A 20,543-nucleotide genomic window follows, 5' to 3' on the forward strand; every position below is an offset into this window, starting at 1 on the left:
ATAGTGAACTAAATGAAGGAACTCCTCTCTTTTTGTGGGCTTCAAGACTACCACCCAGAGCATTAAGTCAGCAAGGATGTATTATATAAGAAATAATGTCTTCTAGAAACACACAATTCTGACTGCTCTTTAACCATATTTCTCTTGACACTATGTATTTATTCACCATTGTTTCATACTTATACTAGCAATCTTTTATCTAGAGGAACAAATATGGACCATCAGATGCCTGATAACTTCATCCAGGTTGCAGTCGCATTACTACCTTGATCTGACAGTCTCCAAAATACAGGAAAGCATGTAAGCTACAGAAGAGCTAGGAAGAAGCAGCCAAATAATAAAAAAATTCAAACTGCAACCAAAACTGGTGGAAGCATGAAAGTTGGTATTTAGAGTTTATTGAGTATGTATACTTAAGACCCCAAATTCAATAAACTGGATAATGTTGTCTCCTGTTAAATGAACTAATTTATTCCCTTTTCTGTCCTCATCCTTTCAAATACGTGAAATCTGTATAATTACATTTTTTAAAATTCTTTAAATATTTTTTGTCTTTTGGCTTTACACCCCCAAAGGCTGCATTACTTCTCACACAGATCCACTTTGTGGCCTACAGGGGAGAGCCCTGGGGCCGTCCCTGTGGAACCAAGTTTGGTGGCTGCTGAAGCCCCAACCTGCACACCCCACATCTCTGGGGGCCCGCTTTGTGCTTCAGTGTGAGACAGAGGTCCAAGGCAGGCAGGTCCCCATGTATATAAATGCAGCCCGATAAGTATCTTGCTCTTTTCCCATCATTGTTAATTACCAAGTTATTTGTGTGTAAACAGAAGCTTTTGATTTCCTAATCAGCCTCCTGCCCGATTCATTCAGAGATGTCACACACCAGAGTTTGACAGCACAATTAGTCACCATGGAAGCTATTGTGATGTCACAAACACTGAATTGTGGCATCATTGAATGAATCTGGCAGGAGAAGGATGTTGGTTACAAAGGAGAAGGCTTCTGTTTACACAATACCTTGGTAATCAGCAATGATGGGAAAGAGAATATAGAAAAAGAGAGCCTGGTAGTTTAATGAGCATTGATAAAACTGAATATTTGTAAAGGTTTTTGGAAGCGCACGTGGTGTATTAAGCTACAGAGATCAAGATTCTGTAATTTATACCTTAATTCTTCACCTCATCCTATGTCCTCAGAACTGAAAGTATATCACAGACACAGACCAGAGAGTGTTTCATGTTAATTTTTTCATATATTTCTACATTAGGAGAGATAATAAAACCATAAGCTAATCAGGATATCTTACATGTTTGGGATTTTTTTAAACTGTTAGTCCTCAGAGCAGTAAATTTATTAGTGTTTAACAGTACTGGTTTAGGGCATCACATTTCCAGCAAATAATTTCCTTTTTTTATTCGTAAGGGTTCTGAATTACATTTTTAGACATAAAACCCCCTCTGTTAGCTACAGATAGCATTCACAATTCCAATGCTGGCGATTGCAGCTTATGATTTGCCTTCCTCTGTTTTCTAGAAAAAACATTCCCCATGAAGTATATCGACTAATACTCCAAATGATACACTTTTTAAAGCGTTATTGTATGCCATGGAGAATTACAGATAGCGTTATCTGGGCGATACGCTGTTGCGAGCTGCACAGCAGAACCCTGTAACTAATCAGTGCCACAAAATAACAGGAAAAGCAAGACTGAATAACATGAGATCCTTTCAGGTACTGTAATTAAACCAATTCACGGCGTTATTTAATTCCCCACGGTTCTTCCTCTAGCTGCCTTCTTGAAACTGTAACCATGACACCTTAATTTCAATCAGGTGGAGGAGCTGCTGCCTGGAGAGCAGATACCACCGCTGGTCCAGAAATTGCCCATGGATTTGCGGGTGGTGCCACCATTTTTTCCCTGCCTGGAGTCAAGTTTAGCCAACCCCCTCCCCCACCTCAGCATGTCTAGCTTTCATGAGCATTACTGTAGGTATGTAAGGCTGAGTCTGTTCACCCAGGTCTCCCAGCTGGTGATGAGCTGAGCTGTTTCATAGGAGCGTACTCCAAGGATCAAGCTTAATTTGCCTAAGCTGTTTATTTGCAATAGCTTCAGACACAGCAATGTAGCAACAGAGCGCTAGAGTGAAGATTAGACAATTCTTCCTTTTTTTTTTTAATAATAAAAATACCAGAAGATGGGAAATAAGGGAAGGACTTTAAATGGTTTAAACGCTTAACACATCAAATTGTAATACACAGAAAGCATGTATGTGATTTCAGCTAATTGTACAAATACAAGCAGTGGAAAAGAAAACGTTCCGTCTGGAAGCACATTTATATGAATTACACATGTTTTATGTTCCCAGGTAACCATGCCACCCCTTTGACCATTCCCTACCTAATCCTAGGTGAGGGTGATGCTCCACTAGAGTCCAGCTGTTATCATCCACACAATGACTTTTGTAAACGAGCAGCTGACAGAGGTCCCTGGCTGTCATGTCTGCTAGAATCTCGACCACTTTGCTTGTTCCATCTTCACTAAAGACTTTTACATCCTGCAACATAAAGGGTACACTTACAGATCAACAGCTCTGAACATAGGCAAACCACACAGCTACTGTAGAAAAGCATCATCCTCTCGGTGTGAGGGTTCCAAGCACCTTGGTAGCCAGGACAAATGAAATGGATGATTCACTTTATAACACTTTCTCTCGATGCCCCTAGACCTATTTCCCCTCCCCCTCCCCAACACCTCCCTGCACTAAACAAAGATTCAGCAGGGTTAATATGACCACATACACAGGAAAAGTGAGAGAGCAGGTTCTGTATAGAGCTGTGTAAGGTAAGCAAACGTGAAACAATGTCGAGAGAGTACTTTGGCAACAGTGGGCGAGAGAAATCACATCCAGTCAAACACACACAGTTTTCATTGCGATCCCATCGGAGGCCTCTGAACATTCACAGAGGAGCAGGCCAAGACCCCAAAGATTAAAAATGGCTCTCTTGTTCCCCACTAACTTTTGATTGTTTCGTGTGGGGAAGTCCCATTCGCAGTCTCTGCCGGCAAATCAATTACCCAGCACAGTCCACACATTTCTCTCTCTGCCCTGACTTCTCTTTTGATCCTAGCCTGAAAGTAGTTTGAAACCAAACGTGCATACGCTGCGCATCCTAAATATCAACGGGGATGAGAGAACAAGTCAAGAGCCTTCTCCCCCACCTCCTGAATTATACAGATGCTTTCCTCTTTGCATTGTTCTGCTCAAGCGAGAGACACTTCCCGCAAAATTATTTCTCCGGGCAAATGTGCAGGTCCCAAATTTAAATCAACTCCCGTGTTTAAAATGCTCCGCATCCTAGCGAGAGAAGGAGAGTCTAACAAAAACCTGGAGGGTAATTCGATATGGAAAATCTTACCTCAACGGCACGTAAAAGGCAGCAGTCGGAAGAACAAGATGGCATTTTAAATGGGGATTGCCTCTTGAGAGTTAGTTCTCTGCCTCCGCCGACCCTCTGCAGCCTGCGGCTGGGCGCCCGGGGTGCCGGCGGCGTCAGGGGCGGCCGTACCCTACCTGTCACGTAGCCCCTGCTATGGGGACTGTTTCTGGGGAGGGAAACAACTCTGCCAGAGCTCCACTCAAAGGGTTACACGCAATCTTTGCGGTAGTGAATCAAACCACACTGTGCAGACCAATCCTAGCCCTCCCTCCGACTGATGTAATCATTTCCCACACACTATCAGACTTCCAAATTATTCCCGCCTCCCCCACCTCCCCCCCCCCCAAAAAAGAAAAAAAAAAAGGAATTACAAAGGAAATGTGGGGGTTTTTTTATGACGACCTCGGGGCGCTGGAGACCCCAGGGGCGGCGGCGGGGCGGGGCGTGGGGAGCCCGGCACGCGTGTGCCGCTGCTGCCCGGCGCCGGTGCCGGTCCCGCCCGCAGCCCGGCCTGCCCGCGCTGATGTCATCGATGCCTGCAACTTGGGCATTGAACTTCTTTCCCCGCCGCCGCTCCCCGCTCCCCGCTCCGGCTCCGCTCCGGGCCCCGGCGGTGCCACCGCGCCGCGGCCGGCGCCGCCCCCACCCCCCGCTGCCCCGGCTACGCACAAACTGGAGCCCGGCGAGGGAGGAGTTAAAGCCTCATCCAGCCCAAGTGACTCAAACCCGCGCGTTCAGGAAACGGCTTCATCTGACAGCAGGGATGAGCCAGCTCTTTCAGAAGTGGGCTCTGGAAAGGAGAGGAGGGGGAATCCCGGTTGCTCTGGGGAAGGCATGCGTGCTGTGCAATGTGTCGGCTGCACTCCTGCCAACGCTTCGCCAAGCCAGAGGCATCCTCATACACGCAGGAATTTGTTGGGCGTGGGGGTGCCCCCGTTTTCTGTCCTGCGGGCCAGTCTCTGCTGTGTGGCTGGCGCCGTGTCGCAGCAGAGCCCCGCATCGCACCGCAGCGGGACGGCCCGCTCCGGCACTCCCGGACGGGGGGACACGAGTGGATCGATGCCCGAGACAGCCGCGGGCATCGCACCGCAGTGTGCGGTGGGGAGCGCAGCTCTCGTCTTCCTCCCAGGATGGACAGGCACACCGAAAAGTCAGTACGCAACAAGACAGAAAGTAGCTATTCTGATTGTTTTAGTGGGGAATGGCAGGGACTAACACCCGCCTGATATTTTTTTTTTCTTCTACTTTTATAGTATAGCCATCGGACCGAAAAGTTGGTGGTGAAAGAATTCCGTTCTACCTTCAGCTTACTCTGCACGTAAGTGCACTTTCTGTATTGAAACTAAACTATTTTGGATGGATTTCCTGCCTCGGGAACCAACCTGGTGACATCATTCATTCATTCATTAGTCACGAGAAGCGCAGCCCTCTGCTCTCTGCCTCAGCTTTCACTGGGGTGCCCGAACCAGGAATACGCCACAGCAATCGCCACTTTGGCAACACCTGGAGGGCAAACCCCGCCTCTTCTCCTTTCGTGCAGGGAACAAGGCAGTGATACAGACAGCACCTGATCACTGTCAGTGCCAAGGCCCAGAAAAGGCAAAGCTGTTTTGCTGAGGGTGCCTCTCCAGCCCGTGCAGGTGGAAAAGACAGAGCTGTAAGACAACCACCACACTCTTCTCTGCTCCCAAGCATGGAAAGCCTTAATGCCGTGTGGCCACTGGAAGAAAGCTGCAGCTGTCTTTTATGCTCATTCATGCTGTGCTCTCTCAGTATGAAGTAAAGGAGTCAGGGGTACGTGTCCCACCCTCCCCCTCCCTGCCCAGAGTCTTAGCTCATGCTGATGCCAATGCCAGCCCCCCAGCATTTCAAACTACTGGATACCCAACACTGCAGTGTGGTGTACTCCTACTGTAATGCCATGTTCCCTCCTCCGGAGAGCCAGGCCCTGGAGGCAGCACCCACTATCCCCACACCACAGCCACTATGGAATTGGGTTACAAACATGGATATGTTCATTCATGGGACCAGACAGCCCTTGGGGTGTTAACAGGGCCCTTAAGGCACTCCAGGGAGTGGAGTGCAATGGGTGGGCAGCGTGAAGGCAGCAATGAGCAAGTAAACCTCACTGACTATTTATTAATAGTGCTGTGTTTGCCATCAAGGACAGTACAAGGCCATGTATCGCCACTGACATCACAGATATAAAACACTGCATCAGGAGGGGATGTAATGGCCTGGGCTGAACCCTGCCCCAGGGAACAGGAGAGAGGCAGAAGTGAGATGAAACCCTGTGCCTCTGCAGAGGCAGGAGTGCAGCAGCCCCTAAGAGGCTTGCATGGAAGGTAAGGGGATTTTATGCCCCCACACAACGCTGCACAGTTATGAAGTATAACCACAAATACGAAACCAGCTTGACGACAAAGCTTCACCTCCAACTTTCTGACAGTTTCTGTGACAAAAGACGCAGATAACAGCATTTCTGTATCATAGAGGGAACTGAATTTGAAGTCAATTGGTCAAATCCAATTTTCTCACTTTTCCTTTTTCTCTCTTTCTTTTTTCCTAAGGAAGCACCTCCCACTTTAAGGGCTCCCTATTCAAACTTCATCCAGCAGAAACACTGTTTCATTTCCAAAACTGATTTAGGGCTTATTATCTACAAAGGAAAACTAAGCAAGATTCACTCGAATAAAATACTCCAATAATGAAAACACTTAGCCTGATGAGAGGTTCAAAAAGTTAGTCTGACACTTTTGCACTGCATCCCTCTGAGAAATGCAGTGAAATGCAACAGCAGACTGCCTGCAACAGTGATTTACAAAAGGCCCTAATTACGTCAGCAGCACAAGGCACCTTCTATTCAAAATTAAGGTTAAGAATGCTAAGCCAACCAGAGCGCTATATTGGCTGAACATTCAGTGCTTTACAGCGCAAAGGAGCAGATAACAGACTGCACCATTGTTCTGGGAAGAAGTCTTCCCCCAAGCTTTTCTTTTCTTTCTTCTAAAGACAAAAAAGACTTTAAAAATTAAAAATTTAAAAGAACATTAATATTCATCACTTCAGAGGTTTCATATAATGGGTCGCATATCTTGAGTATCTTCATGGCTGCTTCATCTTCCAGCCTCAGTTCCTCAACCTCACTCAGTATTTTGTGTCTATCAAGTAATGCAAATACTTTAGGAATGTGAAGGGAAAAAAAAATACAACAAAAACAAGAAAACCCAGTCATGTGATGGTCACATCATTTTTTCTCCATTTCTTAAGCTATTTCTTTCCTTTTTCTTCAAAACAAAACCTATAACTATACACAATGATCACAGAAATTCACTCTTTTACATAATGTTATGCTAAAAATCTTCAGTGGCAAACAGATTTACATTCGCATTCTATAATCTGAAATTAAACAGCGTAATTTATATCAAGGTAGACCAACCCATGTTATCCTGGGCTATGACTCCAAACATCAGAAGGAAGCACCAGTCATCAGAAGGCCCTGTGACTGAAATCTAATAGATCAAAGGTTTCAGTACACTAGTTCTTTTAGAGTTTCTCTTTATAAGAGAAGTAGATCAGAGACTTCACAGAAAGCTATTAAAGTACACTGAAAAGTCATTACTGAGAACTGCACAAACAGAAAATCAGTCCAGCAAGTTTTGACTTCCATCCCCCAATTTCACTCATCAAGACTGTTCAGACAATCAGTGAGGTACATAGAAGGAAAATGGAACTGAAATCTTTGCACGTACCTTGTACAACTAGAAGCGCTATTTACTGCAGAAGGCACCCATGTACCAGGCAGGTACTTGCTATTTTCACTGGAACCCTGTTTTGATGAGATCTTTTTTCTAAAAGCTTTTTATAATCAAAGCTTATCAGCTCACAAGAGCAGAGTCAGAGTCACTGGAGGAATGAGGAAGCTTTCAATTAGGATCGGTCAACACAAAGCTACTGAAGACTCAAGCTCAGCCTGCAGGCTACCCTTGAACTGCTATTTTTCTGGTTGAAAAAGCAACAAATAAAGGAAGGTTTTGCTTCCTAAAGTTACAAACCTTTGAAAAAGAAAGGCCTCTAAGCATGCTCTGTGCACACCTGACAAGGTAAGCAACTCAGTCAACCACATCTACATGCTGGAGCACCAGCCAGTCCCCCTTTACTTGCCCAGCAGCATTAAGGCAGCTTTATAAGACATGGAAAATTCAGCTGCTGCAATGAAATAAATATATAGGTCAACCCTATGGCTCTTTTTGCCTTCTCTGTTGCTTCCTGCTTATGCAGGAAAATAGCCCTTCAGACAAACAGCAGTGGCAACAGCAATACAACGTGGATAAGATCACTTAGACACAAGGCATCAGATAGTACTTCCTTATAAAAGAAAAAATCCTGTGAGGTATTTGATCATTGTTTTTTTCCTCCATACACATACACATAAAACCCTTGGAAATGCTGAGGTTAAGGTTCTCATAGCAACATTAACTCTCTCCTCTGGCATACACTATATTTAGGTACACATTTAAAAGCCTATGAACAACAAATGAGAACAACTGCTGTACGATCAAGATCTTAGTCTATGACTTTCATATTCAGAACAGTAACCTCAAAACAAAATCCCACAAAGCCCTGCTTTAGTTGGCTGTGTTTCAAAATGCTCATTCTGTCCCCCTTCACTGGGCTACTGAATTTTAAACCCATTTCCAAGAGTCAGAGAAATAACCTGACCGGGGAATCATATAATCCTTATGTTCAGTGCTCATCAAAACCAATACTGATGTCATAAACTCCATGAGGGTTGTACCAGCAAGAGAGGTTTTGGGAATCATAGAGATGGGCAGGGCAGGATTAGTGCTGGGTGCCAGTCAGCATTGGCATTGGGAAGGTTAGCTCGTCTGAAGCCATCATGTATGGACACCCAGTCACCAGTGCACCCAGTAATTTTGGGGTTACATTCTTTGTGAAAGTAAGGGAGAGAGATGGAGCAGGTTACTATCTAAAGCACATGACAAAGGCTCCTGATTCTGGACGAAAGATGGATGCTGTAAGCCATGTTGGCTGAATTCAGGCCACTGTATCAAGCAAACATTTCTCTGCACTATTTACATCACAGTTTAACCCCAGCCAGCAGCTCAGCCCCACACAGCTGCTCACTTACTGCCCCCAGTGGGGTGGGGGAGAGAATTGGAGGGAATAAAATTAGAAAACTGATGGGCTGAGACAAAGACAGTTTAATCAGGAAAGCAAAAGCCATGCACATGAGCAAAGCGAAACATGAAATTCATTCCCCACTTTCCATGGGCAGGCAGGTGTTGAGCCATCACCAGGAAAGCCAATCATGAGTAATGGTGATTTGGGAAGATTAAAAATCATCACTTCCAACGTCCCCTGCCTTGTCCCATCCTTCTTCTCTCCCCAGCTTCATAGGTCAAACATGATTCCAATGATTCCAAATGGTGCAGGATTTCCCCTGGGTTAGTTGGGGTCAGCTGTCCTGACTTTGCCCCCTTGAGCTTCTTGTGTTCCACTCCCTTCCTTGCTGGAGGGACGGGGTGAGGACCAGAAACGACCTTGGCTCTGTAAGCACTGCTGAGCAGTGACTAAAACATCTCTGGAATTATCAACACAGCTTGCATCATAAATCCAAAACATGGCCCCATACCAGCTACTATGAAGAAAATTGACTCTACCCCAGTCAAAACTAGCACAATTACACACTGCAATTATTGACATTTGAGCTTTAAGAAATAAACAAAGTGTGTTATGTTGCATGTATACAAAGCACGTTTAGAGGAACATACAATGAGCACATGTGGGGAATATACAATGAGCACATGTGGGGTACTACTGAAGTTTAAAATAGAAATATTGTAATAGCAAGCCAAAGCTTTTCCTCCTCTAATTCAAAACTGCATGCGAAAATGATTATTTTTTCTGTAGGCATTGAATTATCTGGTTCTATCTTCTCAAAACTTAAAATATTTCTTAAATCTAAAAGTATTGCTCTCTGTATAGGTTTAGCATTGTATAGCAACTGCACTGAAGTATCTTCAAAAATCTCAGCTATTTATATACAACTGTGCAGAGCACATTTTCAAGACATAACCACTGCCTGCATGAACAAAAGATTTATTTCAACGTGTATGCACATACTTAGAGGCTGAAGGTTTGGAAACTGTAAGCTGCTACCCTGTAATTTCCATATTTTAAAAATAAATAGCGAAATGCAGTTTTAAGTGATACATACCTACATACAGACAACACATCAATTTTGTGACAGCATTCCCAAAAGCTGTTTCAACTCTTTCCCACTTCGGTTTAATGTTCAGATGTTCAGATAGATCATTTGACCTGTTTGACATTTTCACATCTTCCCACTCAATTCCTCATTTGCCTCTCATTTTTAGGTAAAAGAAAGAAGAAAGACTTTTTCTATCCTTCTAAGAGTAACAATAGGCCTTTTATGAATTTTGCTGAAGCTTCAGGGTACTTGCAGAATGCTAGAAGAGAGAAGGCTTGGGAAGCAGTTTGTATAGGCTTTGACAGTCCACACCAGCAGGAAGGGAGTGCAGCGACAGCCAGCTCACTCAGTCCTGGATCTGGGGGTCCAGACTGTTCCAGCATTTTCTGTTAGTTTTGACTCTAAGTCTGTAAATGTGCTCCCTTCTCTCTCCACACAGCTCCTCCTAACAGCAATTGCTTTTTATGCAAAAATCCTTTCTGGTTTCAAGATCCTTTACATACATTAAAAAAGACAGTTACAGACACTGTTACATTCTTTTGATTATGTAATGAAAGGCATTAAATTATTTTGCTGGCACTAACCTTTATCTTTCATATATTTTATTGTGCAATTTATCCCTAGATAGCTTGCAATTCTCCTCAGCTGTGCTTACAGAATGCATTATTTATTGTCTGAATTTGCTCCAAGAGCAAGGTTTAGTACAAAACTTCTTGCAAACACAATTTAAATCACTAACAACACTAGAAAGGGCAATATAAAGAAAAACCATAATAATTTCTTGATTAAATCCTTAAGTAACCAAGCTAGTTACTGAGTATTTTAAATTGCTTTGCCATTATAAATTACTCTGTAGAAAAGGAATTATTACCACATCTTCCTTGCTGCACAGGCTTCCAACCACAAGAACCACATTAATTTGGAGCTTGGCAAAGGGCGCAACAAGGCTCCAGGAAGCAGCTTCCCATTGGATTTAGGAAAGTGATACAGATCCCCAAGATTTGGATGGCTCTTTCTTTCCCAGTAGGACACTGTGACAACAGCAGCTGAGGTCCTTGTCATCTAGGGCCCAGGCCACCCTATGAGCCAAAAACCCCTTCTAGCACAGGGCTCAGCAACGTGCACTTGGCTTCTCACTTGGATTTACGATTATCCAAGCAGAACTTCTGTGTGGGTAGGCCACAAACCCTCCTTCCCTTCCATGTTTTTCTCGGGAGAGAGGAGCAGAGAGGCTGCAGAGCAGACAACGGAACACCTTTAAGGGCTGCACACACACCTAGGCCTGGCTCCAGCACTCTATTTGCATTTACAGGTCCAGCCACATATTACTGGGAAAGGGACCAGAGATTGCTTTCAAAGATGTCTTTGGAGGCTGAGGACTGGCATTTGAAAATGTATGCATTTTTAATGCATGGGAAAACCTTTGGGGTGCTGACTGTCTCTTATGTGATAAAATGGGATCTTGGGTTTAGATTGTGGTTGATGTAGTAACAGAAATAGAACAAAACCAGCAGCCCAACAATAGGGGAACAATTTGCCAAATAAACTGTATTTGGAATGGCCAGACACAACAAAACAAACACGTTATTTTAGGAATGAATAGTTATGAAATTTGTCTTGCACAAATGCAATTCAATTTACCTAGTCTGGTAGCAGAGGAATCTAAGCTAGCATTAAGATGTAGGGTTGAACAGAAATTAAACTTAGAATGCAATACAGGGTAAGACAAAGATAGACCCTCTTCCCACTCCTGTGTCTTCCTCCATCCTCCCAAAAAAGTAATCACAAGGAGTGAAAAAGCCAAGGATTTAAGGACTTGTGAATCTGTTCCCCAGTGCTTGCAAGAGCACAGCTCCTAAGGTTTCCTCTGCAACCCTGAGGGCTAAATGAATTTTTAAAATTAATGAAAACAAGTTCTTAGCTGAAGCCCCAACTCCTAGACGCGCTAGCATTGACTTCAGCAGCATGAAAAGAGTTTTCAGAAACAGCTACAGTGGCACAGTAGATTAAAAAAAAAAAAAAGGAAAAAAAATCAATTATCCATCTTTACAAGAGTTCCTTTATTCCTCACACACACACAGGGACACACACATCCTGATGAAGCAATGACATCCTAGAACAGGAAGTTACACCAAAGATGCCAGGAGAAAGGGAGAGAAAGCAAAACAAAAGAAACTTTTAAAGAAAAACCTCTATGAATTCAACATGCAAAGCCTCATATGAGAAGAATCAAGGATGATATGTCACATGGAGACAAAATACAAGGACTACAACCAAAGCGTGAAACTATGAAGATGAGAATAACTTAGGACAGTGAAAAAAATAATGGAAGCGACTGGGGAAAAAAAAAAAAGGCAAAACATGAAGAAAGGCTCCTCATGAAAACTGACCATAACCTACAGGCACTCAAGGAAATGATGGCCATTTAAAGAATAAACACTCTACAAAATTTACAGCACAATGGCTTCCATGCACCGAAAATCCCAAAAGCTCAAGCGCTATTGGAAATACAAATTTCCCGCACTCCGACAGCATCGGGCACAACGCGCCATCGGTTTTTGCGAGCGGGCTGAGCTCACTCTGCTCTGGCAGCAGCAGCAGGGTTCTTTGTAAGGAGAGGGTGACAGGCTGAGCTCCAGCAGCATGGCAGAGCATCCCTAATGCCATCAGCTGCCTCTGTTCCCTACAGTACTCAGCAATATTGCCTCACTTCCCGTCTCCCAAGGCACCGGCTCGGGAAGCCGGCGATTCCAAGCAGCGAGTATCAACTAATTGTTGCTGCCTGCAACGTTCAGGATGTTTTATGGGTCAGTTTGTCACATGCACATAATAAATGCTTTTAACAGAGCTGCTCTCATTGGGTGGGGAGGGGATTTCTGTGCAACTGTGTAAGCATCGATTGTGTGGCCAGAATTAACCCCCTGCAGATCTTTACCCAGGAAAAGGTATGTCAATGGAAGAAGAGAGCTTATGTTATCCTCTCCCCAGCTCTCATTTTCAGTGATTTCTTTAATAGGGAGAAAACTGTTCCATGAAACTGCTCTGCTGTTTAACTTCTGGTAAATTTAAGTATCAGAGGAAAATAATGGTGTGATATAGCAAAAGTTTCCAGGGCTGATGTAAGATCTAGGGTTATGGCACCACAATTAAGCTGGATATTCTCTCTTGAATGCAGCTAGCCCCATGCAAATCTCACTCTCATCCAACCTGCAAAGAATTATTTATTTTCAGAGGAAATAAAGAGAGAAAAATATTGGCATAAATCAAAAAACAATAATACAAGAGATTTATTAGCATGCAGTAATTTTGGGGTGGGGTAATTAGCATTACCCCACCCCAAAATACTTCATGTAGAGATCCAAGGTACCAAGAAATTTTTCATCTTTCTCACTGCTCTGTTTCACTGCTGCACCCATCCACCCGTGCACACTACAGGAAGATCAACTCTCAAGTTTAAGTCCACAGCAAGCATCTCTAACTTATCTATTTCCAAGTTCCCTCTCCAGGGCTTGCTTGAGACCACTTTGCACACCCCTTCCTATGAGTAGGGGCACCACAAACAAAAAAACAAACACAAAAAAGCCCCACACAACCCAACCCTTTGCTTAGCTTACAGGGACAAATTCCCTGCTGCCATGGTTACCACTCCAACTTCTCCTGTGGAACTAGAAATAAAAAAAAAAAAAAAAAAATTAAAAGAAAAAAAAAAAACTTCCCTGAGAACAGACGGCTATATGTTAGCTCTCCCTCCCCTCACTCATCATTGTTAGCCACTAAATCAGCTACATCTGGCATATTTAATTTGGACTAAATAAAATGTCACTAATTAAAAAGATGCCGAACAAGCAATCCATGACATTATAGAAACAGCTTGGTATTCAGCCTATTATGAACTGAAAGGAATCAACCAGTTTTTACCAAAAGCTGAGAAACAAAGGCAACTAAATGGTCCTCTATACAATCCCACTCACAACAATGTCCTCCAGCTCTCCCCTATCATCTACATGTACTGGGGTTTCCAGGCATTAATTCCTGGAGCAGCAGTGGCTCAAAAGTGAAGTAGTTAGCTCATTATAGACTGTATAATATGGATTGAAGTCTGCAGCATTTATGCCAACTTTTAAAAAGAAGGTTACTTTGCTAAAGCGACAATAAGTAAGACATTCAGCAGGCACACACACAAGCTGCTTTAAAGGACCTGTGGCCACAGAGTGGATGAACAGTAATAGCCTCTCCCCTCTTATGTTCTCCCCAGTTACCAGCAGCCTGATTTGAAGTATCACAGACTGCTCCATCCTTCCTCTCTGGCAGCTCCTCTCTTCAGCCTGTTCCTGAGGATTAACACGTCAGCTCTGCATCTCCTGCTGCAGGTCACAGTGCAGAGATGTGAGTGCTGCTTTGTACCAACACCTACTCCAGAGCAGCTCCTCTCACCCTGACATCAACACACCCTCCCCACCCTGTCCTTCCCATCATACTACACGCATCTTTCTCCTTTGCTGCTACATCATTATCAGTATTCCACTGCTGCTTATCAAACAGATTTCAGTGCAAAGCTGCACTGAATCATATAAACCTCTTTTCACAGCCCTTAAATGTTTTCCATCATCTTTTTTGCCAACTGGTAATCTTTCATTCTATCCCTTGTGACTAGTTGAATAAGCATTTGAGTGACGTTAGTTTTTCGTGCCTCTGAGGCTGAGGATTTCCCAAGAGAACAGATTATCTTCTAAGTGCTCTGGTCCAGGTTCTCATAATTTATAAATCAGATGACTGGCTCCTCTATTTTTACTGATATATGACATAGAACACATATTTAGATGTACTTTGATTGCCATTGTTCAATTTCAGTACTATTCATAATAAAATAAAATCCAAACATTTAACACAGAAATCCCTCCACTAAAGTAAATTTTAATAGAATTCTTACAAGATATTCAAGCGTATTATGTTGGTAATGCTAGCACATGCCAGGCAAGCAAAAATATTGCTCTTAGAAACTCAGTAGTTATAAATTAATTAACAGAGAGCTTTACCCTCGTAACTCCAAACTTTATTATTAAGGACATGAGACAGAGATGATATGTTTCAAGATTGACACACCTTTAACTGCTTTTTGGGCTGAAGGTTTTTTTTTTTTCATTATTAAAGTTTAGGAACAATTACAGGCTCACATAGGGTTGAGCGATGGAAGGGATCTCTGGAGGTTATCTGATCCTCCCTGTAACCCAAGCAGGGTCACCTAGAGCCTTTTCTTGGGACAGTGTCCAGGTGCCTTGGAGTATTTCCAAGGACAGAGATTCACAACCTCTCTGGCTGTGGCTGAGAGCACTCAGTCACCCTCACAAGTCAAAAGCGTTGCCTCACATTCAGAGGGAACATCCTGTGTTTCCACTTGTGCCCGTACCTGGGGACCACTGGAAAGAGCCTGGTCTGTCCTCTTTGCACCCTCCTTCAAGGTAATTATGCACATTCATAAGATGCTCCTGAGCTTTCTCTTTTCACGCTGAGCAGTCCCAGCTCTCTCTGCCTTTCCTCAGAGCACAGATTCTCCGGTGCCCCTATCATCTCTCCAGGCCTTTGTTGGATGTTCTCCAGTATGCCCATGTCTCTCTTGCGCTGGGGAGCCCAGAGCTGGACTCAGCACTCCACATGTGGCCTCATTAGTGCCGAATAAACCTCCCTTAACCCGCTGGCGATGCTTTGCCTACGGCAGCCCAGGATATCATCAGCCTTCTTGGCAGCAAGGGCACGTTGTTGGTTCACATTCAACCTGGAATCCATCAGGACCCCCAGGTCCTTTTCTGCCAAGCTGTTTTCCAGCTGGGTGACTCCCAGCATGGCCCCTGGGGTTGCTCCTCCAAAGGTGCAGGACTTTACACTTGCCCTTGTTAAACTTCATGAGCTTTCCTACAGCCCATTTCTCTAGCCTCCAAGCTCTTATGCAGATGAGAAAAGTTATATAACCATGACATTAACTAAAAGCATAAAGAAGATCTAGTTTGATCACAGATCAGGAGCCCTAGATGGGTCTTTTTGTAGGATTCTTCATCACTATTTTCCCGAGCCAAGCCAAAGTGGTTGAAGCTCCCTTTAAGTTGGTGTTATGGTCTGTTTGTCAAAGGCTGATGAACTTCACAGTGTAGGTATAAATATGAAGTTCTGTGCTGAAATCAATGTCATGATAAAAAAATGCTTCCTCATATAGAACTAGATAACATAATGCCAGAGATCCGATGCCAAAGGCTGCATGAAAGAAAATGCTACTTCTTCATTCAGCATCTGCTTCAGATTATTTTACATGGAAGTCACTGCTGCTCTGAAGCTGTCAAGGCACAGTCAGCTTCCAATTAAGCTATCTTATCTTTGAAGTTAATTGGAAGCAAAGCTTTCTCTTCCCTATAGGCATCCCCCTACAAGCAGGTAATCTGAGATAATTTCCAAACATATTCATTCTGTGCTGTCCACCCAATTAAATATCTTACACAAATGCAATCGAAGAGCCTTCTCTCTAATTGAAAAGTTTATGCAACAATTTTCATGAGGATCCCATTAAACATTTAAAATGATTACTTGTATTAAAAAGACAATTATATTCAAATAGCTCACATGCCTAGTTTCTTTGTTTAGTGCAAGCAAAAGGATATGAAAAAAATCACAAGAGGAAAAGAGCAAACATTGGGTGAATCTTTTAAGAGAACAGACACCCTCTAGAAACCAATTCTGCATGATATTAAGTGGGAAATCTTTTAACAGTGGCCTTTCTACTGTAGCTGATCATAGAGAAACCAACCATTTCCAAGACTCCAAAAGGCAATGACAAGGGAGCTGACTCTGTATTTTTACGTGCTATAGATAACACATAAATACCATTACCTACAAGCACGCTTCCTTCTGCCCCTTTCTCCCCTCCCTAAATTATTGTCAAGGGGTTAAAGAAATCCACCATGCAGAGATACCAGTAACTTTATCTCTGTCCTGGCACAAATGATAATTTTTTTTTCTCCAAGGATTTTGATGGCTCTGTATTTATATCATGGATCTTCTTTAGGATTATGCTAGAAAAAAATCTGGGTCATTGAAACTTTCTTGAACTGAACCACTGAGAAAATGAAAGAGAATATAAAAGCACTGGTGTCAGGTTTATTAAAGGAAAATGCCTTTTCCCAAGCTCATTTTTTCCCCCCAGATTGACTGGAAGAAGGTAGATAACCCTTTGGACATCTTTCTTATTCTGAAGTTTCTATTTCCATGAGTGCATAATTCCATTCCCTGTCAAAATAAAACATTTTTTAAAATACTGTGCACTTGGCTCACAGACCCAGTGACATAAGTTTAAGAAAGCTAGCCTCAAAAGGGAAAAGTACAATTTAGATCAATATATAAGGGAAGATATGTGAACATCTCAGGATCTTATGGTCCTGGGCAAGATAAAAATTTAATAGTCTCTTCTAGACAAAACTTGAATCAAATATATTTCAACATAAACAGTGTTTTCCTTTTCCCTTCTTTCCCCAAACAGCAGCTTGGGTTTGATACAAATCGAATACTAAGATCTGCTTCCCTTATCTCTATGCTTATTGCAGTCTTGTATTTATGCAAATGAATAACATACACTTAAATATCATTCTGTACACTTCAAATTTCAACATCTAATTCTTCCATTCAATTGCCATGTAGAATTTCATAGGTTAAATACATAGTTGTACATAAGAAAACTAATTTATTTTGAAGTGTCCTTTAAAAACATATTGTATTAATAAATGGCAATAATAGTATTAACTATTAATTAATAATTCATTTCTAACTGTGTCAAACCAAATCTGCTGACTTCAGCAAATCTCACTACTTACCACTTTCAATTCATTCATGGAGAGACAATTCTACACATAAGAAAAACTTTACTGCCTTTTCAAGCTTCAGAAGGTTGGTGGCTTTGGGTGGTGGCAGAGCTTAAGGCTTCTTACTGTAGGAACATCTATCTTGCCTTTTGTACAGCATAGAAATGTGTCACAACACTTGCTTCTTCCACAACTCCCCCATCTTCCTGCACAAGATTATACATGGCAAAAGCAGAAATTTTTTGCTCCCTGCAGAGTAATAACAAAAAATACTCTGTACTGAAACTATTTTTGGTTCAACTGTTGCTTATACACTCTTCAACATAACTGACACTGATCAGACCTAAAGTGTAACTCATAATAAGTAAGTGGGTTTGTGAATTTGTTCCCAGAGTTCTGTAGATTCTTCTTTCAGTGAACCCAAGGTTGCTTGGCTCACATCAACCAAGGCTTTGCCAACCCGTGCACCGTAGGAATTGTACTTTTTAAAGCATAAAAAAATAGCTAGTGCATTAATTTCCTTCAGCTACACCATGAAAACCCTGTTTAAAGAAGAAGTGAAAAGGTTCATTCTCTTCAAGTGTGATGTAACACACTTCCCTTCCACGGACAGTGCCTCGTTAAGCCAAACGCCTTAATCTTCTCTGCAGACACCATTATTTTCCACATGTACAGAGTGGGTTAGATAAATTACCAGGTAGCCTCATTCAACATGGAAAGTACCTTGAGATGACAAATTCAGCATGTTTAGTTAGCTAAATCATCCAAAAGAGATCTTAATGACTTTGATTGTCCATAAAGAGGTTAATCAGTTAACTGGGGAAATTAAACCTCCATCCTTTTCACAAACCAACTTGAGTTTCTTGCATTTGTTCTTCTACACAAAACAAGAGCTAAGGGTAGCTTTCCCTAGTACAAAATCAGAAAGCAAATCAAAGGTAAATTACTTTCTGAAATGGCAGTCCAGTTCCTCAACCCTCTCCCTTAGAAACTCCTGCTATTGCTCCCCTCTCCCCTCAGGGCTTACTGGCTCTTGAAGAAGAAATACTTCCCCAGCCCAGATTCCAATTTGTTACTAAATTTTCTTTTTTTTCAAAAATTGGCATTGCTGTTGTGTATCAAGTACCAATGACCAAAATTATCTGTCCATGAAAGTCTGTATTCCATCCCTAAATCTTATCCATACTCCTCTATTGGAAAGGGTACCTCAAATGTCTGAACTCAGCGCATGAAGTGAAACTGCAGAACAGATGTGGAAGAGTACTGACTTGAATTTGCACAACAAGACTGTGATATGAAACTCATCATTTGTCACAGGCCCTTAACAAATTATAAAAAAAAAAAACAACAGTCCTGAAGCTGCCTGCATCTCTCCAGATAAACAAATTCTGCTGTTTCTTCCAGGAATAAGTGAGGACATTGGCCATTCAGGCACATGGTCAACAAAAATTTCCCACTTAGAAACAAGGCCCAATTCAGTCCTAATAAAACAGCTCAGTAACTTAGGGTAAGGAAAGGATCCTCATGATCACAGATCACTGCCTGGTTTACAATCCTCCTGAACTACACAGAGGTGGTGGCAGGCATTTCAGCTGTCACTAGCCACCTCAGTCAAAGCACATCCTGTCTTCACTAGGCATTCAGGTTCCCACTGTGGTCAACAGAAAGAGGAAGAGACACTTGTGCAACCCATCATCTTTTGTAGCTTTGCTACCCTAAGACACGCATGAAAGCACTTGAAAGATACTTCCCTGTGTCACCATTAACTGGAGACAAGCAACCCAAATAAGAGGTGAGGAGGAACAGAGCACACACCAAGGTCCCTTGGTCAGACCATAAGCTCATCAAGCAAAATATGGAATGCAACACCTTCCCAAAACAGCCCTTGCTGTTGTTTCTGACAAGAAGCGAGCATCTACCTGAAGAGATCTGTGAACAGACTGTAAGAACAGTAAAAGGCTGGGACTCCCATGACTGCATCTGACAGCAGGGAGCTGACAACCTAAGGGTGATTAAACCCAAATCTCTAACAGAGCTTTTATGAGACTTATGCGCTGAGTTTGATCCAACTGCTGATTTGAGCACTCATGATATGAAGTTGGACACAAAAACATGAGGATTTTCTTCACCAAGAAATCACAATACTACCCTTTGAAGTTAAAGTTTTTTCTCTCCACTTCTTCCAAGCTGAGATTCAAAAAAGGGCTCTCTGTAGGTGGGCAAAACAGCTATGCTGGATATGTTCATTAGTCTACATGCTACTTTCTAGCAGCAAAAAAAATGCCACTGTAAGCAAATAATATGAGAACCATGGCCATTCCTACTGCTTGTCTGTTGTAGGTAAAGGCCTCCAAATTTGTCTTACATTAACGCACATTTTATAATTCAATATGCAATCAATACTCAAAATAGCATTTATTTCCAGATACTGCTAATTCAGCTACAGCATATGAACCTCATTTGAAATCATGTTATGCAAAGTCAAATATCTCTTTCAAAAACACTTCATTACGGTTGTAGTGCAAAAGCAGAATTGCCCAGCATAATGAAATGCTCTTCCACAACCATTCAAAGGATCTGTTAAGTCAGTGTAGAAAAATTTGCCTTGCAAAAGTTTTGCACCAACACAAAAAATCATGGAAGAAGTCTTTACATATCAGGGTCGGAGTTCTGCACTGACTGCAAGTCTAAGCCAAGCAATCTGAGCAACTATCCAGTCAGACTTTAAACACCTTCTCTTCAATTATTTCCAATGTATTTCTTGAACTCAGTGAAATCTTACTGGTTTGAAATTTTATATAAACATTGTGACATAATTTAAGAGCAAAAATAATTACTTTCTCCTTCCCTACATTAATGCGTTTTAAAATAAAGAAATTAAGATAATCAACTAATTTTGCCACAATTAATCAGTCCCCATACTTAGGTATTGCCACTAAGTTGCAACTAATATATTCAGAAAAGACATAGCTGTAGTAGAGATTAACTCAATTATGCAGAAAGCAGAGACTGCTGCAAACTCAAAGAAT

General features: G+C 42.3%; 1 protein-coding gene across 2 annotated transcripts in view; it reads right to left on the reverse strand.

The window, feature by feature from the left end:
• The window catches only part of GRB10 (growth factor receptor bound protein 10), a 144,940-nt gene that overhangs the window by 21,664 nt on the left and 102,733 nt on the right, over window positions 1-20,543 (reverse strand). For both annotated transcript variants that reach the window (XM_059468418.1, XM_059468427.1), the window contains one exon: window positions 2,399-2,555. In XM_059468418.1, the coding sequence (XP_059324401.1) occupies window positions 2,399-2,555 (157 nt within the window). The remainder of the gene's footprint in view (window positions 1-2,398; window positions 2,556-20,543) is intronic.

The sequence above is a fragment of the Ammospiza nelsoni genome, chromosome 1 (assembly GCF_027579445.1).
Source record: "Ammospiza nelsoni isolate bAmmNel1 chromosome 1, bAmmNel1.pri, whole genome shotgun sequence".
NCBI classification, from domain to species: domain Eukaryota; kingdom Metazoa; phylum Chordata; class Aves; order Passeriformes; family Passerellidae; genus Ammospiza; species Ammospiza nelsoni.